General features: G+C 43.7%; 1 protein-coding gene and 1 long non-coding RNA gene across 5 annotated transcripts in view; both read left to right on the forward strand.

The window, feature by feature from the left end:
- FERMT2 (FERM domain containing kindlin 2) overlaps positions 1-25756 on the forward strand; it is a 91451-nt gene that overhangs the window by 43925 nt on the left and 21770 nt on the right. For 2 of the 4 annotated variants that reach the window (XM_082217762.1, XM_082217763.1), the window contains exons 4-9: positions 9583-9717; positions 20503-20535; positions 21142-21367; positions 21462-21564; positions 22716-22823; positions 24229-24363. In XM_082217762.1, the coding sequence (XP_082073888.1) occupies positions 9583-9717; positions 20503-20535; positions 21142-21367; positions 21462-21564; positions 22716-22823; positions 24229-24363 (740 nt within the window). The remainder of the gene's footprint in view (positions 1-9582; positions 9718-20502; positions 20536-21141; positions 21368-21461; positions 21565-22715; positions 22824-24228; positions 24364-25756) is intronic. The other 2 variants (XM_082217764.1, XM_082217765.1) reach the window with 1 other exon arrangement.
- LOC309531083 lies at positions 1170-2318 on the forward strand. The gene is made up of 2 exons (XR_014219061.1): positions 1170-1907; positions 2194-2318. It is a non-coding gene; the product is annotated as an uncharacterized lncRNA (long non-coding RNA).

Here is a 25756-nt window from a genome sequence, read left to right on the forward strand (position 1 = left end):
CAGCGTGACAAAGCTGCATCTGGCGAGCCAGCGCAACACACGGAACGCCGTTTACCTTCCCGCTGGTAAGCGGTCCCTATTTATCTACTTGCACCCGGGAGTGCTTTCGAACTGCTAGGTTGGCAGGCGCTGGGACCGAGCAGCGGGAGCGCACCCCGCCGCGGGGATTCGAACCGCCGACCTTTCGATCGGCAAGCCCTAGGCGCTGAGGCTTTTACCCACAGCGCCACCCGCGTCCTTTACATAGGGGTTACAGTGACCTAAAATATGCTGTTTGAAAAATGGCTATCTGGTGCCACCTGTGGACCCACCTGTGGACCTAAATTGACCTCTGAATAGTAATAACCATTAAGCATATAGATTCAGGTAGGTAGCCGTGTTGGTCTGACACAGTCGAAATATATATAAAAAAATTGTCCAGTAGCACCTTAGATACCAACTAAGTTTGTTCTTGGTATAAGCTTTTGTGTGCATGCACACTTCTTCAGATACCATATAATTAAGCATATAATTTATAAAGAAAGGCTGTGGCTTACTGTAGAAGGAGGAGGGCTTCCCCCCTATAAGGAAGCAGGATATAAATGTAAATCAGTGTGGGCCTGCCTTTGTAGTGTAGAAGACTGAGTAAGAGCTATTGTTGTGTTATCAGATAAGCAATCCAAGTGCTATTAATCCTTTAAGACTGATACTTGGCTCCCCCCACACCACACCACACCACCTTGTTCCATTGTACTGGCACCCAGTTCAAAGGTATGGGCACCAAGCTTCAGAAGGTCAAGCAAATAAAGCTGTTGATACGGCACTCTTGACAGAGAGAGAGAGCTTAGAATTGTGTGGAAAAGCTTTTAGGCTGTTCCTCTGCTAGTGTCATCTGATACCGTAAAAGATTTTGTGCACTCGTCTAATCTTTATGTAAAATAGCACAGACATAACTTGGCTGCAGTTAAAGATATGACCTACACATATTACAAGTACATATTACTTGTGACTGCTAGATCACAGTAAGAGTGTAGGATTGGGAAATGGTGGACAATTGCTCCTTCCACAGGTTCCAATAGAGCCACCTGAGCATGCCCTCTGCACATCAGGAACAGCAAGAGAAACATGGTGTTACCGGAAAAATCCGAGGGCTCCCTTGGACAAAAACAAAGACACCAACCAGGTGTCCTTTATTGAACTGTTGCAACAGGGTGTTCCCCTCACTTGCAGGAGAGAGGAAAGACCCAGAAAGATGGTGTGCAAGACCTTATAAAAACTTTTGAAATTCCCATCCTCTAGGTCAGGGGTCGGCAACCTGCGGCTCCGGAGCCGCATGCGGCTCTTTAACGCCTTTGCCGCGGCTCCGGGGCGGAGGCGAGGGGAGGAGGCGCATTTTCCGCAAAGCCATTTCCGAGCTAGAGAGGAGACGGGGTTGCGAGCTAACCCCTCCCACACTCCACTCGCGGGGGCTGGCCTTTTGCCCCCGCGAGAACAGGGGAATCCCCGGGCGTCCCTGCAACCCTGCCCGCCAATCGGCGGGGCCGGGGAGGCGTGGCCTAGCCCATTTAAGGCCAGGCACGACCGGGGACCGCCCTCTTTGCCCCGTTCCAGCTCGCACCCTCTCCCTTCCTTCCCCTCGCGGTGTGTGGGATTCCACTCCCGGCAGTCCTTCTCTGCCGTCCTCGCTGCTTTCCTCCCCCCCGCTTTTCTCCCTCTCTAGCCTCCTCTAGGCGTGGGTTGAAGCTGCGGCGGCCATTTCTTTAAAGGGCACCGATAAGGGAAAATCGTCGGCGCCATCTTTGTGGGCGCACGTGGGAGTCGCGGGAGCGGCCATTTTGGTTGAGGGCTGTAAGCAGGCTGCATTGAAAGGGGGCATGTAAGCTGGTCACTGTTTTGAAGGGGAGTGAAGAACACACACTCAAAAAAAGGTAACTTGTTAATTTAACGTTTATTTCTATGAGGAGGAGTAATTCTGAGGGGTCAAACAAAAAAATAATAAAAAAGTGTCAAAAAAAGTTATTTTAAAATGACGAGGATGACATTGGGCCCTCATTATTAATTATTATTTACATCAGGCACTGATTATGATTTATGGTACACTGGGGCCCTGATTAATTTTCTATGGCATTTTGGGGCATTGATTATTGGACATAGCAAATTTTGCTATGGGGCCCTCTGATTTCTAGTTACGTCCCTCTTTTGGACCCCCGATAGGCCAGCCATGGATAAAGGCAAGAAAAGAAAAATTTCTGAAGAAAACAGAATGTTTAATGATACATGGACAGAATCATTTGCCTTCTCTACTGACAAGACTGGTTTACCAGTATGCTTAATATATGGTGAGAAATTTGCAAACAACAAAAAGTCAAATATTGCAAGACATTTCCACAATAAACACACAGCCTTTGCTGAAAAATATCCAGATGGAGATGAGAGACGAAAAGCCATTGCAGAACTTATGAGGAAGGTTGATAGGAGCAAAAATAATTTCAAGAATTGGGTGAAGTCTGCAAATTCCACAACATATGCTAGTTTTGTAGCCGCTCAGGAAATAGTCAAGCACAGTAAGCCGTTCACAGTGTTATATTTGTTTTAAATGTCGCAATGGTTTTGCGGCTCCCAGTTGTTGTTTTTTCTTCGGAAACGGGTCCAAGTGGCTCTTTTTGTCTTAAAGGTTGCAGACCCCTGCTCTAGGTCAAGCCCACCCCCAGAAACATCATGCATACATTACAGAAAGGAGGGGTTGAGGGAGGAGTTGTGGTGGTAACCTGAGTGTCCTGTCACCTGGCTGGTTCTTCCTTTCCCCCTGCCCATGAGTCACTTCCAGGAGACAAAGGGGAGTTTGCAGTTTCCTTCCCCCAGAGGGAAGATCTGATCATTGTCCTTTGTTTCAGTCCATGCTGAATCCACTCCCATATGCAAGTTCTTTATGATCCTGATTGTCTTCTGTCTGGGATCATCAGGGTTGACATAGCAACTGGGCAGGGCTCCTGTGGATGTGCTGGGATTATGGCTGACCAGAACCAAGCCACCCCCCTTTGATAGTCCTTGTCACATGGAGTAAAATAAAATGGAACAGCGCAAATCCGATGTATGGTTGATTTTTCTATGAATTTATAACAGAAATGTGGCGTATGTAGTGTGTGAGTGTGAGTGTGTGTGAAGTTTGTACAAACAGAATGATTGGGGTGGGGGGGTTCCTGCTACAATGGTGCTCTGTGATCACTCCTGCTTCTCTAGAAATCCCTCCTCTTGAGGGTTGCCAAAAGCACAGCTGCTGTAGACCCTAAAGGCTGGGAGTAGGATCTACTCCATATAATTAACTGACTGGAGGAGCACTTGCCTACCCTTAAAGCCTGTTTATTGTAATGATGAGAGCTATAGTAGCAAGTTGGAACACACCAGTTTCCCCAAGTAGGTTAAATCTCTTTGCCAATTAACTCTCATCATAGCAGCATTTTCTTACATCATGAATTTGGTCTAGACCTGCGGTTCTCAACTTGTGGGTCCCCAGATGTTGTTGGACTACAGCTCCCATCACCCCTGAGCTCTGGCTTTGCTAGCTAGGGGTGATGGGAGTTGTAGTTTAACAACATCTGGGGACCCACAAGTTGAGAAAGACTAGACCATGGGTAGGCAGACTAAGGCCTGGGGGCCGGATCTGGCACAATCTTCTAAATCTGGCCTGCAGACAGTCTGGGAATCAGCGTTTTTTTACATGAGTAGAATGTGCCCTTTTATTTAAAATGCATCTCTGGGTTATTTGTAGGGCCTGCCTGGTGTTTTTACATGAGTAGAATGCGTGCTTTTATTTCAAATGCACCTCTGGGTTGTTGGTGGGGCATAGGAATTTGTCATTTTTCCTCCAAAAATGTAGTCCAGCCCCCTACAAGGTCTGGGGGACAGTGGACCAGCCCCCTGCTGAAAAAGTTTGCTGTCCCTGGTCTAGACTTGGGTGACCCTACTGGTACAGGCCAGGGAACATTTTGTAAATGTGTGGATTCAAATCTCCCTGTCAGCACCACCTCCAGTTTGAGGTCTCACCACCACTAACTTCATACAGCCGTTTCCTCAAAACGCTGGAGTAAAACCTGACGTTTTCACGCAGCCTTGCCTTTCTTAAATGTTTCTAATTAGCGTGCAACAGCATAGAATCATAGAATCATAGAATCAGAGTTGGAAGAGACCACAAGGGCCATCGAGTCCAACCCCCTGCCAAGCAGGAAACACCATCAGAGCACTCCTGACATATGGTTGTCAAGCCTCTGCTTAAAGACCTCTAAAGTAGGAGACTCCACCACACTCCTTGGCAGCAAATTCCACTGTCAAACAGCTCTTACTGTCAGGAAGTTCTTCCTAATGTTTAGGTGGAATCTTCTTTCTTGTAGTTTGGATCCATTGCTCCGTGTCCGCTTCTCTGGAGCAGCAGAAAACAACCTTTCTCTCTCCTCTATGTGACATCCTTTTATATATTTGAACATGGCTATCATATCACCCCTTAACCTCCTCTTCTCCAGGCTAAACATGCCCAGCTCCCTTAGCCGTTCCTCATAAGGCATCGTTTCCAGCAAGTAGAATAGATCCTACTCCCACCCTTTAGTGCTTTTGAACTGCTAGGTTGGCAGGAGCAGGGACCGAGCAATGGGAGCTCACCCCGTCGCGGGAATTCAAACCACTGAACTTCTGATCAGGAAGTCCTAGGCTCTGTGGTTTAACCCACAGCGCCACCCGCGTCCCATGCCCCACCAAAGCATCTCTAAAATCCTGATGCCCCCCCGTGACATATAATTCTTATTATTCAAAAAGTGAACTCCTATTCACGTGGAGGAAGCCTAAAAGGCTATTCACTGTTAATAACCCATTCTCAAATTGCCCCCCTTAAAAATCAAATTTTCCCCCAGTGGGGCGTGTGCCCCACGTTGGGAGTCCATGGGTCTAGAGCCTTGCTGGAGAGGATGAAAAGTTCATTTTTCACTTGATATTTACTGCATTAAGTGAGCAAATCTACCCCTCTTGCACAGCCAAGTGACCAAGGTTTCTGCAGGCCTTTTAGAAGCGCTGAGCGATAATGATACATAAGATTATGTGGTGGTGTAAAGAAAGTAGATAGAGAGAGGTTTCCCCTCGTCCCTCATAAACCTAGGGCCATGCAGTGAAGCTGAATGTTGGGAGATTCAGGACCAACAGAAGGAACAGAGTGTAGTTAAGCTGTGGAATTCAGTCCATAAGAGACAGTGATGGCCACCAACTTGGATGGCTTTAAAAGATGATTTAAACGTATTCATGGAGGGTAAGGCTATCTTTGGCTGCTAGTCACAAGGGCTGTTTCTTTCTCCATTCTCAAAATAAATTATTTTTTAAAAATGCCTAGTAGCACCTTAGAGACCAACTTAAGTTTGTTCTGGGTATAAGCTTTTGTGTGCATGTGCACTTCTTCAGATACCTTTCCCTTCTCAAAGGTAGCGTTCCTCTGTATGCCAGTTGCCGAAACTCACAAGTGGTAGAAGATGCAAGCCCTGCTTGCAGCCTTCCCATAGGTATCTGGTTGGCCACTGTGTGAATAGGGCCATGATCCAAATTCCCATGTTCCTAAGAAGCGAAGAACTTAGTTCACTACCCAAAATGCTGATGACTCGAGAAAATGTTTTTGTGTGCATATGCTGTATATCTAACTGTACCGTGTGTGAGAGGCTGCATATTTACAAGAGATAAAGGTAAAGGGACCCCTGACCATTAGGTCCAGTCGTGGCTGACTCTGGGGTTGCGGCGCTCGTCTCGCTTTGCTGGCCGAGGGAGCCGGCGTAACAGCTTCCGGGTCATGGTAGATGAAGGGAACGCAGTGGATGTAGCCTACCTTGATTTCAGCAAGGCATTTGACAAGGTGCCCCATGATATTCTTGTAAAGAAGCTGGTAAAATGCGGTCTTGACTATGCTACCACTCAGTGGATTTGTAACTGGCTGACTGACCGAACCCAAAGGGTGCTCATCAATGGTTCCTCTTCATCCTGGAGAAGAGTGACTAGTGAGGTGCCACAGGGTTCTGTCTTGGGCCCGGTCTTATTCAACATCTTTATCAACGACTTGGATGATGGACTCAAGGGCATCTTGATCAAATTTGCAGATGACACCAAACTGGGAGGGGTGGCTAACACCCCAGAGGACAGGATCACACTTCAAAACGACCTTGACAGATTAGAGAACTGGGCCAAAACAAACAAGATGAATTTTAACAGGGAGAAATGTAAAGTATTGCACTTGGGCAAAAAAAATGAGAGGCACAAATACAAGATGGGTGACACCTGGCTTGAGAGCAGTACATGTGAAAAGGATTTAGGAGTCTTGGTTGACCACAAACTTGACATGAGCCAACAGTGTGACGCGGCAGCTAAAAAAGCCAATGCAATTCTGGGCTGCATCAATAGGAGTATAGCATCTAGATCAAGGGAAGTAATAGTACCACTGTATTCTGCTCTGGTCAGACCTCACCTGGAGTACTGTGTCCAGTTCTGGGCACCACAGTTCAAGAAGGACACTGACAAACTGGAACGTGTCCAGAGGAGGGCAACCAAAATGGTCAAAGGCCTGGAAACGATGCCTTATGAGGAACGACTAAGGGAGCTGGGCATGTTTAGCCTGGAGAAGAGGAGGTTAAGGGGTGATATGATAGCCATGTTCAAATATATAAAAGGATGTCACATAGAGGAGGGAGAAAGGTTGTTTTCTGCTGCTCCAGAGAAGCGGACACGGAGCAATGGATCCAAACTACAAGAAAGAAGATTCCACCTAAACACTAGGAAGAACTTCCTGACAGTAAGAGCTGTTCGACAGTGGAATTTGCTGCCAAGGAGTGTGGTGGAGTCTCCTACTTTGGAGGTCTTTAAGCAGAGGCTTGACAACCATATGTCAGGAGTGCTCTGATGGTGTTTCCTGCTTGGCAGGGGGGTTGGACTCGATGGCCCTTGTGGTCTCTTCCAACTCTATGATTCTATGTGGCCAGCATGACTAAGCCACTTCTGGCAAACCAAAGCAGCGCACAGAAACACCGTTTACCTTTCCGCCGGAGCGGTACCTATTTATCTACTTGCACTTTGACTTGCTTTCAAACTGCTAGGTGGGCAGGAGCAGGGACCGAGCAACAGGAGTTCACCCCGTCACGAGGATTCGAACCGTGACCTTCTGATCGGCAAGTCCTAGGCTCTGTGGTTTAACCCACAGTGCCACCCGCGCCCCACAAGAGATACGCTCTTCCTAATAATAATAATAATAATAATAATAATAATAAATAATTTATTTATACCCCACCCATCTGACTGGGTTTCCCCAGCCACCCTGGGTGGCTTGCAACAGAATAATATTAATAAGAATAAGAATAAGCAGCAATAAAACATCAAACATTAAAAACCTCTCTAAACAGGGCTGCCTTCAGATGTCTTCTAAAAGTCATAATACTTTCACTTGTGGTGCATTTGCACAAAGGCTGGTTTTGTGCAATGTGAGATTTGCATTTCCAGGGTGGGGGAGGTGCAAGATTGGCGCTGCCCTCAAAACCTTGTGTAATGGAACATCCTTTTTTAAAATTTGTGGAAAAGTTCCACTGTTGGGAACATAATTTGCTATGAGATGTAACTACACTGAAAATCAAGCAGATTTAATTACTTCTGCAGATGCCATGAGAATGCATCCCTGGGTTTTATCTCACCCCAACTCCCTCAAGGTTTGAGCAAGCTTATTAACAGTTGGGTGACTCTGTTTGCTACAACATTCAGTTTTTTGTTTCTGGTTCTTTTTAATAAGTAACCCTTGCAGGTGTAAAATAAATAAAAATTCTAGTTACGAACCTCGAGAAATAATACTAATTGCTGGAGGATTCTGCTAAAAGTGTGGGCTTTGTTTTTGTTACAAAACACTTGACACTTGGAGTAAGTGAATCATAAAATACTTGACCAGATGTATTTAATAACATTTGTATTATAGGTCCTAGGAGAAAGTATAAACTCTATTTCCATTTTCCCACACCAAAACAAGGTGTTAGTAGCAAGCATGTGGAACATATTATTACTATTCAACAATTATTTAATGCCATTAATATATGATATGTGTGTGTATGTGCATGTGTATGTGTGTGTAATTATCTATCTATTTTTCTTCATTCATAGAAGTGACTAGTTGTTCTGGAGCTGGAGGGAAGGAGACCAATAGAATGAAGGTCATGTAGCTTAGTAATTAATGAAAGGGACAATAATAGAGTTGCAAAGGACTTTAAAGTTCAGTGGAAAATTAGGTTATCTTGTTCATAAAACACTTGCGTTGAAGAAGTGGAGTTGGGGAGGGAGACTCGGAGGTGGAGTTAAAAAAAATGTCTTGACGGAAAGCTCAGGTGAAAATGTTCCAGATGGACATATTCCAAATTAATTGTGCCTCTGGCAGGTAGCTGGCCCTTCTTTCAAAACAAAAAACAGAATAAGTAGAAAGCCAAACAGCTCTTCTCCTTTCTCTCCTGTTGCCAGTGGGATGCTGGATTCCTTTTTCAAATCCCTTCTGAGATGCATTAAAACTAGCAAAAACAAAGTGTTACGGCATACTTAAGCCTAACAGATTTATTGTGGCAAAAGCTTCTGTGGAGTATTTCTTATTTATTTACAATATTTGCATGCCATCCAATGACAAAGTTCTTTGGGTGGCTTACAGTATCAATAAAACAATAAATCACGACTGTAAACAACATAGGAGGGGATTAGAGCTCTTGTCATCCATGAAAGCTTATGCTGTAATAAATCCATTAGGACTATTTAGTTTTGCTGCAACAAACACTACTGCCTGTCTAGAATGTAAAAGCATTCTAGACTTACCATTGAATGGAAAACTAGAAGCTCAGTGTACATCATTTAATTCAGGGGTTCTTACCCTGTGATCCATGGACCCCTTTAGCGTCCTTGGATGGGCTTCAGGGGGTTTGTGAACTGGGTGCAGAAAATGCTATTTACAATTCTTTGATTCTATGAAAGGGGCCAATGACTCAAAAAAGGTTAAGAACTATTGGTTTAACTGGTGTTACAGTTTTTATCTGATTCAACAAAAAACTCAAAACAAATATTGCATAAGATTAAAATAAACAAGGGTGTTATACAAATTGCCTTGTTTGGTAATAAAGAGGGAGGGTAGGCTAAGCTAACCTAACCAGTGTTGTACTCAAAGATTTTGGAGCATGGCTCCCTGTGTAAATATATCTGAAAGATGCTATAATACTGCAACTAAGAGAACCAAATCAAATCAACTCCCCACTGTTCGTGGTGGGTCAGAATTCCTCTGGGGGCAGATGTCATTTCAGCTGAGGTTCTGGAATTGCCTGGTGAGAATGTTCTCAAAATCATATGCAGTTTGTATGACCTGTTGGCATGTAGATGTTGGCTATGCATTGAAGTGGCATAACAACACACACACACACAGTGCTAGATTGTTTTCCCTACCCAATTTTGTGTGAGTACGAAGTGGTTCAGGTTTACTTTAAAGTTTTTACAAATGCTTCAAACAGCTGCTGAGGTCCACAACAATCCTGTTCACTTGCAAGGATTAAACTATCATCTCCTATTCTTCTTTCCTAGACATCAGACATCCAGAGGAACTCTCCCTTTTGAGGAAGCCCAGAGATCCCACAAAGAAGAAAAAGAAAAAACTGGATGACCAGTATGAAGATGAGACACTTGAGCTGGAAGGACCATTAATCACCCCTGGATCAGGTGGAGCCTATATTTTGCTTTAGAGGAACAAGAGGAATAATAAGAGCTTGGGGAAGGAGAGAAGTATGGAGAGCGATGTAAACATAACACTGGGTGGGTGGCTGGGAATGCTAAGGAAGAGAAAGTTTAGAACTGAAACTGGAGCAGGTGCTAAATGGAAAGATGCACAGTCACACTTAATCTCTTGAAGGCCTTGCAGGAAATGGCCTTGCAGCTAAAATCTACAGAATTCATTGGGGAGCTGTATGCTGCTTGGTAATTAGACTCACCCTGTTCCACAATTAAGACAGTGGCACTGTGACAACTGCTAATCTCAGTATTGTGCCTGACTCACTGAGCCATTTGGCCTTGCGCATGGATAACAGTGCATTAGGTGCAGTGTCGAATTGGGGGACATCTCTTTGTATGTTCCCAAATTCCCCCCCACACACACACACCTCCTCATCATTTCTGCACCCAATACGGTGGATAATAACTTAGCTTTGTGTCAATAGAAGTGCTAACTGTTTTCTGTAATAAGAAGCAGTAGTAGTTCTCCTTTCACCTGCCAGTGGATAATGGGAAGCTTAAAAACTTTTGTTTTTATCTGTATTTGTTGGTTTAATAGCACAGCCTGCAGATATATTAAAAAGTAGCCCTATGTTCTTTGCTGGCTGTCTAATAATGGATTCTTCCTACATACAAGCTATGACTTGGCTTGTTTATAGAGTTGGATAGGGTGCTTCTGAATGGAAGTTGTGAATTTGAAGACGATGGGACGTTTCCAGGCATTGCAGATATTTTGAGAATAGCCCTGGATTGAACAGCCCTGTTGTATAGATGTGACATTCTGAACACCCACGTAGTGTGGGTGATGGTGATACTGACAAAAAATAGCAGTGGTGTTTGCCTATATCCCAGCCACCAAATGGAGCCTTGGGTGTTTAGCATTAAAATGCAAAACTGCAATAACACAACGTGTTTGAAATATTTTTAAAGGGGGACAATAGTTATTTTATCATTAAAACTGTATAGTACTCTGCTTTTAAAAATAAATTTCCAAACCAGATACGTGGGAAAAGGAAAGAATGCCCTAATGAGAAACATGCAGTGGATTCTCTGCAGTCTTCCTCATGTTTGAAAGGCCTCTGACAAAACACTGACATCTGGAAGGAACAAATTCCGCACTGAAAATTGCTCTGTTCTAAAAAGCTTTCAGATGCAACGCTGGGATCCGTCAACGTGGGGGTGGGGTTTGGTCAGATTGAGATTCTTTGAGGAAGTCTGAATTGTAGCTAGGACATGTACCTTTCAGGGCCTTGAATACCAACACTAAACTTCAAATTTAACACTAGGCTAAGTTTAATATACTGCTTTATAGGCAGCCAGTGTCATAGGGGTGTGTTGGTGCAGTAATTGTGTCTTACCAGTTTCCAGCAGAGTGACTGCTAGGGTCATGGGTGCACCTGCTATAAGCAACCCCATGAGGAATTGGTTCTTTGCATATCTCTAGCTTCTGGAGCCTTCTGTCCTGCCAAAAGCTGCCATCTAATTTTAATTGTGAGGCAGTGTGTGCTGGCTTGAGCACCAGCACCCCCTTCTTAGTTGGCAGCAGGAAGTACTGACATCAGACACTCGGAGGTGTGAAGAGGGCATGCTGGGGCCAGTCCCAAGGAACCCCTGTGGAGAAATGTCTAACAGATCATTTTACTGATGTAAACACAAGTAGTAACTTAATGCCTGAAACATCTTTCCTGTCTGGCTCCATTTAAAATGCCAGCCTCCTCATCTTAAGGGGCAGCTAGAGGTGTCATGTCCCTGTGAATGACTTCAAGTCAAACTTACTCTTGATTGCTGCTTTACTGCAGGATCATCTTCAAGTGAGTAAGGCTCCGCATGCTTGCTAGGAAGTCAGAAATCAATAGGACAGACTCCTGCCATTGTGTCACCAACCACAATTAGGTTTTTACATCTCGATATTCTTCCTTTGTCCCCATGCTTCTGAGTGTGCATACATAATTAAAGATAGCATCATAGAGCTTTCCAGTGTGCATTGATCCTTCCAAGAAATAATTAAAACTAAAAAAAATTCTTAAAATTACAAGAGATCCAGTCCCTACATGCTGTTGTGAGAATTAAAAACATATGCCTTGCATAGTTTCCTGAAATTCACCCTATTTTGAGAGAATGGGAGTGCTTTGGAAGGGGAATTGCAAAACTAGTCTGTGTATTAGAACAGCGATTAGTTTGTTTTCTTTCTGAAAAGTTCTCCTTTCATGTCTTCCCCCTCTTGCTTCATTTTCCTCATGTTCCCCTGTGCACATTTTTACTATTAGACAAGTAAACCAACCCTACCTGTTAATCTAGAATTGCTCTTACCTGCCTCAAGTCCATTGAGTAGGTTACCAGTGTAATTAAAACTGGCTATTGATTGTTTAGACATCATTGTTTAGAATGATTGGCTCTCTCCTTGGTTTTTAAAACCTAATTCTGTATATAGTATTCTCCATAGGGAAGGGCTGTACCTCAGCTGTAGAGCATGTGCTTTGCATTCAGAAGGTCCCAGGTACAATCCCCAGCAGGCTAGGAATGTCCCTGTCTGAAACCTTAGAGAGCCACTACCAGTCAGTGCAGTCAACCTGGAGGCTGAACTATTTTCTGTGTGCAAATCTTGTACCACGGAGCTGCAGCTCTGGGTAATCACCTCATCCATGATCTCCCATCACAGCTGTTCCAATTTCTGGATAGAAGATTGCCTGGCTGGAAACCTGGTGGTGAGCAGCAGCGGGTTTTGTTCTGTTTTTTAATTATTGTTTTTTTAAGCATTAGGCAAATTCATGGAGGAAGCGAGCCATGTGAGTAAAACATGCTCAAGTCCCTCACTAACGCTGCATAGGTAAAAGCAAAGGGGCCCCTGACCATTAGGTCCAGTTGTGACCGACTCTAGGGTTGCGGCGCTCATCTCACTTTATTGGCCGAGGGAGCCGGCGTACAGCTTCCGGGTCATGTGGCCAGCAGGACTAAGCCGCTTCTGGCAAACCAGAGCAGAGCACGGAAACCAGAGCAGCGCTAGAGTGGTACCTATTTATCTACTTGCACTTTGATGTGCTTTCGAACTGCTAGGTTGGCAGGAGCAGGGACCAAGCAATGGGAGCTCACCCCATTGCGGGGATTTGAACCGCCGATCTTCTGATCAGTCCTAGGCTGATTTTTCACCACCCCCACCTGTGGACAAGGGATGAGGAGGTGTTCTGCATGCAGTAATCATGCCAGGGTTGTGCGGAAGAGCAGGGGGTAAATGCGCAAGTGCAACACCTGCTCGCAGTTGCTATGCAGACAGGAGAATGTCAACTTGTTGCACACCCCAAGGCATTCTGTAAGATTCAGTTCCTTTTGCAGCAGCGCACTGTGGATTACTTTTAAAAAATCTGCTCATGCCACATAATTTTGGTTCAGGGACATGATGTTTTGTTAAGTTGCCATGCCGTAGACAACGGTACATTCCACTCCACATACGTTACAGCAAGTCTTAGAATTGGATTCTGAGAAACATTAAAGATTTGGCTGGGGGATAATGAATGGTTTGCTACAACTTACCTTTGCAGCACTCCCTTCTTGCACACCTTGTTAGCCTGAGGATTTAATATACACTCGTATTCATACACAGTTCATTTAAAGGTAGTAATTTGGCCACTGGCATTAAGCCACAAGCCCGCCAGTCGCTCATTTCCAAAGAGCATTCTTCACTTACTAGAATGAATAACAAATACATTCTTGCCAGTTACATACCTTCTTGCCGCCCACTGCAACCCAGTTTAAGGCCACGAACTTTTACCTGCCATGACTTCATTAAAATGAGTTGTTGCTCTAGAATGAAATCCTACGCAGTCCCAGTTCCCTACGCGCCACAGTTGGTAACAGAGAGGGAGCTACTCTTTCACCACTGGCTAGCAGGTCAGAAATGCACTGTGACCAAGGGCATCCATGTGTATGCTGTGAATTCATTCGTACATTTGGGTTTCATGCAGCTTACTGAATTGCATAACTGTTTTGATTTGTATTATTTAGTGGCTGGAGACTCTGCACTTAACCTTAGGGTAGAGATGTTATGTAGAAGACAACCCTCAACCGTGGAGGGGTAGGGTATGGGTCATTCCTGGGAGAGGGGAAAATCCTGATCATGGAAAGAAATCATTGTTTTTGTATGAGTTGAAAAAAATGATTTTAATTAATGGGAACTATATAAAATTACTTAAACATCAGAATGAATCTTGGATTCTGGCCATGTCTCTGCAGACCACACAAGAATTCTGAAGAATGTTGTCCATCCCTATCTTAAAATGTGAAAGTTCAGATGTTATGAATTTTGTTTACTAGGTTGCGCTGTGTGTGTGTGTTTTCCTGCTTCTGTTGCTAATGGCTTGGATTGTTTGACCTGCTTAATAAGGGGGGGGGGGTGTCAGGATTTCTCAACACTAGGTCTTCAGTCCTTGGGAGGATATTGCTCTCCAAGGATCACACCCTGGCTCACCTCCCCTCGCCTCTTCACCATTGTGGCTTTTTTGTTTTGTTTTATCACAGTGCTTCAAAGATCAGATAAACTGAAGGGAGCAATTTAGCAATCCTGCTTTGTAGTCTGTCCTCTCCTGCCCTTGGCATTCCTCCATAAAACCCAGAATTGTAAATAAATTGATTAGTTGCTTTGTAAAGAGTGTTTTTGCTCAAAATATGAGAGAGAAGCAAGATTTTAAAAAAACAAAAAACAAAATTCATTAATAGGGAGGAGAGAACACACACACACACACACACAGAGAGAGAGAGAGAGAGAGAGAGAGAGAGATATTGTGGCACTTGGCTAAGTGTCATGACAAACACAGTTGAGTTCAGCATGAGACCTGCTATGCAAAGTGTCATTAAGGGCCAAACTAGATATCACACAGAAAACAAAGGAAAACAAGTCTTCCAGCATTGTTAAATGAAAGCATTGTGTGAGGCCACTGTCAGGACTGTAGGAGAGGATACCTAACCAGAGGAGAGAAGGTTGTATTTCTGTCCAGAATTGCATACACGTAACCCAGCTGCTTTTCTACTCAGGAGAAGAGAAAGGAGTAACTTTTCCCATGTTGGTGGAAAATAAGTTAGGTCTGTGGGGAGAAGATTTTGAGTGAGGGAAATGGCTGGAGGAGGGAAGGTTGTTTAGGCAGCAAGTCTCTCCTTACTTCCCTCACTTCCTGATTGTAGCAGCTTCAGATTTAAGAGAGAGAGTTAAAACCACTGAGATATGGTAACATACCTCCAGTGCAATGTCTAGTTCCCCCCCCCCAAGAGAGAAAAATGGATGACTCTTTCCTATGGATCCAGACAAACCTGTAGAAGAAAAAGCCTTCCCCCTACGTGTCAGTCTACTGAGTGATTCTAAATTCACTGGCTATCGCTTTTCCACTGCAAAGCAGAGCATAGATAGAAGGACAGGGGAGTGTGATTTGCAAGTGAAGGGCATCTGTGGTGGGGTTGGTGGCTCATTTGCTCTCCCCTGCAAATCCTCAGTATCCCTTCTTTGCAGTGAAGTGGAAGCCAAGATTCCGTGACCCAATTTTGCTCAAATTGCAGGTCAGCCCTCTGTTCTGGAATGCTGTTGATTCTACAGCTTCACCAACTAAGAACCCCTAGGCACTATACTTTTAAAGCAGAATCACAAATTTGTGTAAGGAGAATCCATTTGCCTCTTAGAGCTACTGTTCTCAAGAGTGGTTTATTAATTCTTCTTCCAGGGGAACTCCCAAGAATTGTAGCTCTCTGATGGGAATAGGGAGTCTCCTAAGCACTCTCGGACCTGCAACAAGCTGCAGCTCCCAGGACTCTTTGTTTAAAGTTGTGTGACACAATTTTAGATGTACAGTGGACGCTCGGGTTGTGAAAGTGATCCGTGCGGGAGGCAGGTTCGCAACCCGCAGCGTCGCATCTGCACATGTGTGGATTGCGATTCGTCGCTTATGCGCAAAGCGTGATTTAGTATTTCTGCACATGCGTGAGCACCGAAACCTGGAAGTAACCTGTTCCAGTACTTCTGGATTCGGCGTGGTGCGCAAACTGAAAATGCGCAACCTGAAGCATTTGAAACCCAAGGTATGACTGTATTGTGCAGATGGGGAGTCTAATTCTCCAAGTTGTTAATAAAGGACATAGAATTGCCACCAAATGAAATGCGGTAGCAGCAAGGGCAAAGTGCTAAAGTGTTAAGGATATTGTTTTAAAAGCTGCAAGAGAAAAAGGATACGGAAGAACCTGTATCGGTTTCAAGTAGCATGCGATTGCATTTGCTCTCATGTCTGTCTTAACTTGCCTGCTTTTGAAAGACTCCTTTTGACAAAGACTGTTCTATTTTGTTTTGTTTACCTTTTTTTTTACTCTAGAAAGTGTAGTGTACATTGGTAGCATTCTGTGTTTTTTAGAAAAACAATTTGTCAAGGAGGAATGCCTCTTAATTTCCAAGTGGGAACATTTCTAAAGCAAAAATGGGAAGAAATGGAATACTTGGTTTTTGTGCATAGGCATCTCATTTTGCAGCCGCAATCTATTAAGCACTGCTTCTTTACAGCCTTCCTTGAAATAAATGCAGATTGGAATAATCAGTTGCGCAGTGAATTGACTCCTGTGTGAGCTGCAGGATGGTTGTGCAGAAGCAGCTGGCTTCCTTAGAAATCCCAGCAGCCTTTCTTGGTGGCAGTTGGATTCCAGTTGTCGTCGTCCTTCAGCCTCCAGTGCTATCACACACCTGTTTTTGCCTGGGTTTTTAGTTTAGAGGAAAGGCAAGTACAAGGCAACATGATAGAAGTTTATAAAATTATGCATGGTGTGGAGAAAAGGAATAGAGAAAAGTTGTTCTCCTTTCATAACAGTAGAACTCGTGGACATTCAGAGAAGCTGGAAGTTGGAAGACTTAGGACAGATCAAAGAAAGGGCTTTTTCACACAGCACATAGTCAAACTACAGAACTCACTCGTCTAGGAGGCGGTGATGACAACCACCCTTTAAAAGAGGATGGCACAAATTCATGGAGGAGAGGGATCTCAATGGCTACTAGCCAGGATAGCTATTCTCTGCCTCCACAGTTGGCAACAGCATTGCTTCTGAATGCCCGTTACTGGAAACCACAGAAGGGGAGAGGGCTGCTGTGCTCAGAGCCTCCTTGTGAGTTTGCTACAGGCATACGATTGGTTACTGTGAGAACCGCATGCTGGAATAAATGGGCCATTGGCCTGATCCAGCGGGCTATTAGGTTCTTATGTGTTCTGCATAAAAACCCTCTTCGTGCTGTAATAGAGCAGTTTATGCACCAATTTAAAATGCTTGTACTGTTTCGTCCTAAGGCAGGGAGTGTGTGTGTGTGTGTGTGTGTGTGTGTGTGTGTGTTCGTTCACTAAAATCCAAAGCCCCATAAAACACAGACAAGTGCAAAACATATGTAGAATTAAATAGCAGCCTGCCTCTGAGCCCATTCTAAGCCTAGGAATTTGTTTTCAGCAACGCAACTGAACTAAGCTCAAAGCCCTTTCATAGAATCCAACCAGGTAAAACACCCAACTCCAGGGGGAGAGTCCAGGACCTAGAGAAGTTGGAGGGCTGTATTCTGGGCCCAAGGCATGAGATTTCTCACCCCTGGTGTCTATAAGCTGAACAGGTCTCTCCCAGTCCCAGCTTGTATTCTCCATCTGTAAAATAAAAATAATGGTGACTTTCCTCACAGTATTATTAGAAAAAATAGTTTACAATCCTTATATGTTATTAGATTTACAGCAGTGAATAAGAACTATTCTTCAGAGGAAACACTGTTGCAGGTGGGTGTGGGATTTTGGCTGTCCAGGTGTTGCTAAATTACAACTCCCAGCAGCCCCAGCATACATGGCTAATAGCCAGGGGTGATGGGAGTTGTAGTTCAGCAAAGGCTTTCCACACACCTACACTAGGGTGTTCTTCTAGTGGTAATTAAATTCAGTTTCAGCTGTTCATTGCTTCTTAAAATCCACCCCTGCTGCTGCCTATTTACTCCACAGCTGAACAAATACTGAACTTAAGTCCTCAGCCACTGCTGCTCTCATATTCCAAATATATTTTGGGGTTCTTTTAGATCAAGCCAGAGGTGGCTTCGCAGTTTGCAGCTCTTTACAGAAACGTATATGTTACAATGCCACCAGGTGTTGGGTGTGAGAGCGGGCGTTTCTGAGCCCCTTGCACAACACAGAAGGGTTGTTAGAGGTCAAACTAAACATGGCCATATTAGTAAGGTATGGTCCCTATATCTCAACTATGTGTATAGAAATTATGTTAATATAAGATCTCCAGCCACTCAAGCTTACTTATGGAGAAACCACATCACAGATAGCTGAGACTTCGAAGACGCTTCCAATGATTCAGTATTAGGCAGTGCCCCTGCTCGACTTTTCTTTTTATATGTGATTAATATAAGCATTCAATAATCTACAGGTTTTGTTGGAATTGATCGGTGTTATTTTACTACAAATTAATAAAATATTCTGTTGAGAGAGAGAGAGAGAGAATATTTTCCCCTGCTGCTTCTGTCCTATTAAATACTTTTGGCACAAAATTGGCTCTTTGAGGGCTAATCCTGACTCAAATTCTGCTTGTTGTGAGTGTATAGTACAAGTTCCTTTAAAAAAACAATAGACTGGAGGTGCAAAATTTCCAAATGATCCGAAGCTAATCTGGACACAGATTTAAACTGATTGGAGCAGTGGCAGCACCATCTTAATGATGCACATGGGAAGCCAGCTCTCTGAATTTCTACTTCTGCTGTTAATAAGACCCTGGATCCTCTACTGCAAACAGAAACATTTTCTTTATTTAAGGAAGGTTTAATGTTAGTGTTGGACTAGACTATCCAAGCAAACTCTAGCGAAAGTCTAGTGAAGCTTTCAGTTCTGTTGAGTGGGAGCAAAATGAACTTAGAGAATTCCAACCCTTAAGGGTCTCAAGAGGCAAAATTTCTCACCCCCACCTTGTAGAAGAAGTATCACAATCTACCTTCTGCCTACCCATATCCTAAGGTGCATACCGTATTTTTCGCTCCATAAGACACACTTTTTCCCTCCAAAAATTAAGGGGAAATGTGTGTGCATCTTATGGAACAAATGCAGGCTCCATGGCTTCAGCTAAAGCAACGCAAAGCCTCCAACAGGAGAAGCAAGACTCTCCAGGCTTCAGGGATAGCCGCCTGAAGCCGGCAGAGCAAGCAGGATTGGTGCACACTGATCCCTCTTGCTCTCCTGGCTTTGCTTCGCTGGAGAGGTGCTGTGCAGCTTTCCTTCTATGCGCAGCGCCCCTCCAGCGAAGCGGGAGGAGAAATGGAAGGGGCTCCGTTTCTCCTGCCGCTTCGCTGAAGGGGCACTGCGCAGAGAGGGAGAGATTTTTCTTTTCTTGTTCTCCCCCTCTAAAACTAGGTGCGTCCTATGGTTGGTGCGTCCTATAGAGTGAAAAATACTGTACTTGCCTTATTGATCTCCCTAATAGCAGGAGGCGGGTCGCTGCATAAAGGAGGCTTAAACCAGGCTTTTAAATTTAACACAGAATAATGGCAAATATTCTAAAACTCTGAAGAATGAGCCTTGCAACACATGCATAGCAAGAGGTTATAAGAAGCTCACCACAAAGAGATTGTGCAGCTTAGACTCCCGTGAACTATTTTAAGAAGAGTTGGTTTTGAGCCGCATGCTGAAATCCAGGCAGCCGTGTTTGTTTCTCAGAGTTCAGCCAAGAAAAGGGAAACTCTTTACTGCCTTCAGTGAGGGCTGCTTCAGATACTCATTTCTGAAGTGGTAAAGTCCTCATGCCGTGACGTCATCATCTTCATTTCACACGGAGAGTTTCTGTGCAATGTGCAGCTGTTACGTGAAAAAGTGAAAACTCAGTCTGTTTTTCAAGAGTTCTGCTATCCTGTGTATTAACTCAGTTGGCTGTGTGTTAGGTAAAAACTAACTGCTACAAATGGCTCCCTGCACAAAGTTGTATTGACATATAAGGATTTTTATACATTTAGAAATAAGCATCTTACATCTGATATAGGAACTTCCATACTCCGCCCCCCCCCCAAAAAAAACAAACCAAAAGATGCAGAGTCCTTTTCTTTGGTATTTATAAAGAGCAGCAGTCAGGCAGAATTCTTACCCAGTTGCTCAGTAAAAAAAGAAGAAGAAGGAAAGGCAAAACTATTTCCACTTTCCAGTGTTCTGAGTAATGTTTGCAAAAGCACTGAGATAATTGCCAAGCAAGGGAAGTAATGAGTGGACTACTTCATTTCCTTCCATTGCGTGTATAGGCAAAAGATGACGAAGCAGGAGTTTTGTATTTCCTCCCTTGTCAGATAGAAGTAATACTGCTCATCTTGGCCCAAGTCCTCATTTTCCTGGAGAACTGGGTGGAAATGGACTTACCCAGCCTGACAACAGTCTGCTCTTGATTTCACAGCACTGATTTTCCAACATGGGCGCTTGGTGCTAAAACACCGTTACAGGCGTGTGCTATTCATCTTTCAGATTTCTGCTGTTTTGCATTGTCACTTGATGCACATTGCCATAATAAAATTACTGCCTGTAGGCTTTATTTTACTGTTTCCCCTGCCATCCGGTGTACAGTTCAGACCTCTTCACATGTGTCATGTGCTCAGCTGCACCCTTGAGCATCTCTGCCTGTTTTTCACCCCTGCCTGTTTTTCACCCCTGCTATTCTTATTTCTGCTTCTTTCTGCGTCTTCATCTTACCTTCTGACTTCCTTTCTTTCCTTCTCTGTAGGCTCTGATGTTCTTTACATCGGCCCAGTGAAAGGTGAGCCCTATGTGGGTAGGACTTCATCTCCTGTGACTTTTCTTTTGACTGTTTTCCTACCTCTCATCTACACGAGTCTGAAAATCCTCATGCAACAGGATGTTCTTAGTTTTTTGCTCTACTTACAAAGCATGGAAATGCAGTTCTGGGTCGTCTTTTCCCATTGAACAATTATTTAGGATATTGACATTGTTGTGAGATGCTTTGAGTTTGACTATGTTGTTGGAAAAGTGGCTTAGTAATATTAAACAAAAATACTGTTTTGATTTTAGCATTATATCAGAAGCAGAGCCCTAGAAGCATCAGTTACTTACACTCCTGCAAGCAGTATCTGCTTTATGATAATGTGAAGTACAGATTCACAGATCGAGGGGAAATGTATGAACTCCAGTGAGCATCTTGAGATGCAAGTTCTTGCTTTTTGTGATATGCTGGAAATGGGAGCCAAATTTGCCTGTCATTCAAACTCCTGTGCTCCCTTCTCCTTGCACACTTAAATATCTTTGCGGAACTCTTCGCTTGTCTATTTGTTCTTCGTCCAGTGAAACAAAATGCTATCTTTTATTCTGATGATAACTTTGTTCTAATTCTCTTCTCTCAAATCAGGAAGCATTTATTCAAGCCCAGGGCTTTATAGCAAAACCATGACGCCAACTTACGATTCACATGATGGGAGCCCTTTGTCGCCAACTTCAGCTTGGTTTGGAGATAGTGCTTTATCAGAAGGGAATCCAGGTATACTCGCCGTCAGCCAGCCCATCACCTCCCCAGAAATCTTAGCCAAAATGTATAAACCACAGGCGCTTCTGGATAAGGCCAAGATCAACCAAGGGTAGGTTTTAAAAGCAGCTTATATTTTGAAGAAGAAGAAGGGGGGAAATGTCATTTGAAATGACTAAGCCAGCACTTTCTTTGTGTGTTGGCAGGTGGCTGGATTCTTCAAGGTCACTTATGGAGCAGGATGTGAAGGAGAATGAAGCCTTACTTCTTCGGTTTAAGTACTACAGCTTCTTTGATTTGAATCCTAAGGTATAATGCTACGTGTGCTGGGATATCTTATGCAGGATTTTCAGTGTCTGTGATGGAGAGACAGAAAAGGGCATGCATGACACATGTACCGTAAGGCGGGGAAAGGAGCCAAAATGTTCTAAACCCACTAATACTGCGCAGGCTCGACGGCTCTGCAAGTCTTGCCTGCTCAGAAGCTGAATCCATACCAATAGCACGGTTGCGCTTCATGTTCTAGAGAGGAAATCCTGATTCTGCATATGGATTTAATTAAGCTAGTGGAATAATTTGGTATGTGTCTTGTGAAAATTAAATGTTTATTTTTCCAATATTCAGGCTAGCAATGAATTTTGTCCCTTTGGGGGCATAACTGAAGTGACAGAAGGCGAGGCGGGGGGAACAGAGAGTGATTTTGAATTAGACAAACAAAAACTTGTGGCTTCAGGAAGACTAGGAAAGGTATTATCTGCTGGGCTCCCTCTCCTTATGGCAGTGGTGTCCAAACTTTTTTCAAAGAGGGCCGGATTTGATGAAGCGAAGGGCCGACCAAAGTTGTTGCTCTTTTTTTAGGATTGAAGTTGTTACCCCAAAGTTGTTGAGCTTTTAAAAAGGATTTTACCCCCGGAAATAAACTGCCACAGGGGCCGGATTAAACCGACTGGCGGGCCGGGTTAGGCCCCCAAAACGGATTTTGGACATGCCTACCTTATGGAAACTGGAACAGTCATAACTGATGCGCAACCCAGCTCAAACCTTTGCAGAACTGTTAGGTAATGAATGACTGTTTGGTGACACTAATTCATCCAACTTCTATCTAGAAGCACCACTAGTTAACCAGTGTTAATAGAACACAGACAGAAGGCTTAATTGCAAATGAGGCTGGAAAATGTGTAGGATTGGGCAAACAATTTGAGCAGATTTAGGATAGCTGGTTTCTTTGTGATGTCTTTCCTTTATAGCAGTGGGGGTGACTAATGGCTGGAGATACTGTATACTAGCTCCCTAGTAGGCTGGAAATTTTCTTTGGTATTTCAGACTGATGCAGCAAATAGAAACGAAGGCATTCAAAAGCCTTAAAGATTTGACAGGATTTTATTACTTGACTACAAAAAGCTATGTGCTATAATCCTTAAGCAGGGTCCTGTACAAATGATATGGTCATGTCCCCATAGTACGATGCGATCAGAATCAACCAACTCTATGAGCAGTCGAAATGGGCTATTCTTTTGGAAGAAATAGAGTGCACAGAGGAGGAAATGATGATGTTTGCAGCATTGCAGGTGAGTGGAGATGCTGTAGGTCCAAATCTCTGAACTTTTAATTTTTGCCATCTTAACGATACCTTTCTCTAGAAAGTATTAGTGCCTCTGACATGCTGACTGAGCTTTGTGTCTTGCCCTATATTTTTTCAGTGGCTAGAATGGTTTGTTCTGACAGATCTTGGCTTCTTCCCCATTTTTTTAGGGTTTACTTGAACCTTTTTAGGTGATTTCAAAATAATTTTCCTCCTTGTTATGTCTCAAGCAAAGGAATTTGGATTCTTTTTCGCAAACATGTTTGTATCCATCTTTCCTTTTTTGTTGGCTTTTAAGCAAATAACAAGTACATTAGGTTACTGAACCACAGGGTTCTGGCACTGAGCCTCTCAGACAGCTGGTGATAATCCCTGGGTTTCCCAAAAATACATTCTACCCTCCTTCTCTAGAATAGGACACAGTTTGCCATTTTTGGCACACACTATACAGACCATATAAACAGATGTAATGCCAACTCAAGTCCCCTTCACACTTTATTCCCTCGAAGGGGGCATCACATCATAATTATTTCAAGTGAGGGCATTCTCCTATAACTGTCCTTTGTATCTGATATGCTGCCTGGCTCTTTCAAAGATATGTTTCCAGAGTGGTTTAACAATCCATCTCTTTCCCCAGGAAAAAAATTGTGCAGGAAAAAACCTAAGGTTGTAAGGCCTAACATTTATGTTTGAGACCTTCAAGTAACTTGTTAAGAGATACCTATAATACTCACAGAGCTACAGTTCCCAGACATCGCTGGGAAATAGGGATTACTAAACCACACTGAGATTTTTATATCTGTGAGGAGGTCTCCTAACAACTGTCAGCTCCCTTAACAAACTACATTCCCCAGAACTCTTGGGGGGGGGGGAGCCATTACTTTTTGTAGTGGTTTGATACTTGTTCATATTTGTACTGCAGATGAGACCATGGGCATGTCCATTAACTTCAGGGGGTTTACTCTGAGTAGGACTAGTGTTAAATACCTCTGTAAATTGGTAGTTGGAATTAACATGACGGTAAAGAGATGCACCACATTTGCCATCTTCTGGAAGTAAAATTGGTCTTATAAGTCACACACACTTATAAGATCACCAAGCTCTGAACAGGTCACAAAGGTTTTGGTACCTTTTGGTCTTGCCAATATAAATTGGAGAACTTCAAGTGGAGAAGAAGTTCAGCACCACCCAGTAAGCTCCACACCCTTAATATACTACACAGTAGCTTCCCAGGAAAATGTCAGGCATGAATGTTACCTTGCAGAAAAAGCTACTCCTCCCCACCTGCCCTGGGAGTTCTTTTGAGGATTTGGTTACGGCAATCTTCTCTTAGCCGAAGTGCGGTTTCATTTACAGTCGTCTTTATTTGGCTCTTTACTCCTTTCTTGCAGTACCACATCAATAAGCTGTCCATCATGTCATCTGAAAATCACTTGAACAACAGTGACAAAGAGGTTGATGAAGTTGACGCTGCCCTTTCTGACCTGGAGATTACTCTGGAAGGTGGGAAGACATCCACAATTCTGGTAAGGGCAGGAAGTGGGAGCTTCAATCTTGACCTAAAGAGCACATCTCTACCAAAGCATTTGAGGTTGGCAATCTGGAAGAAAACGTGCAATTGAGTGGATAGACCTAAATGAACATTTTGAGAGCAGCTCTATCTGTAAATGAGAAGCAGACTTCCCACAGTGAAGAAACAGGCTAAAGACTATGCGGTTTTATAACTCTAATTCAGAGATGGGAACATGTGTTCCTCCAAATATTGCTGCATCATCCCTGACATCAGGAGGGCCACAGGCTCCATACCCCTGCTGTAATGTCACTGATCATCTACAGTGGATGGGCTGACTCAACAGAGAGCAGGCCAGCAGCTCCCTCTAGCAAACTGTCAGAATGGAACAAGGAAGCGAAACCCCTGGATCCCCTTGCAAGAGTCTCCATTGAAGCAGTCATCTCCTGCTATTTTCATTCTCTTGCAGACCTGTTGTTGTGATGCAATAAGCCAGAAATGCATTCCATGTGAAAATTTCTCTGGCACAAGTGTTGTTGCAATGGGTGGGAGCTCTGCACCAGTCGTGCTTTTGCACAACTCCATTCGTTTCAGCGAAACTTGGGCAGGAGACTTTGGCACTTAGGAATTATGTTGCTCACAGTAAACACTGCAGATCAGAAACTTGATGCAAGAGTACGAGTCTCTTTTGGGTTCATTTATACAGCCCAGCGTCATTAAAGAGTGCTTATTCTGAGAGACCCGGCACTGCCAAGGAATTCCAAGCACGTCGTTCTGCCAAGCACATCCCTTGTGGACCAACTTGGATTGCTCATAGGTTGCAGAGTCTCTGGAACTTCAGATTTCACCCTCCAGAGATAAGCATCCTGCTCTCATATGTAATTTTTTACATAATTGCTTATGCTGGGATGCAACACAAGTCTTTGATGTTGCCTATCTTTCAACTTGGTTCAGTCTCTCATCTCAGCCTTTTAAAATGTGTAAATAAATCAGAGGAAGGATATCAAGATTACTGTGTAAAACAGGAGAATCTGCAGAAGTTTTAATGGAAGTTACCCATTTAGCCCTGCTGCCTGTGATGTAAGGATTTCATCCTCTTTAGATTATGGAGCATACCTGTTAAACTTTCCTGTCCTAGCACAGGGGTTCTTTCCTTTTCCCCATATCTTTCCAGCATGCAACTTAAATGCCAACTGAGCAGTGTTAAGTGGGACTCATTCTTGTCTCGGGCATTGGGCCAGACGTATCAGTGCAAAGTGCTGGGGTCTCTTAGAGAGACCCAGGCAAGGAGAAACAAGCAAAGTGCAGCGGAAATCAAGTCATTACCTATCGACTTGCAGCAGAGTTAATCAAAAGAAAAATAACAGAGAGCTGCAGAGACATCAACATAAAACCTAAATAATGTGGGG

This window comes from Podarcis vaucheri (assembly GCF_965113315.1).
Source record: "Podarcis vaucheri genome assembly, chromosome: 1".
Classification (NCBI taxonomy): Eukaryota; Metazoa; Chordata; class Lepidosauria; order Squamata; family Lacertidae; genus Podarcis; species Podarcis vaucheri.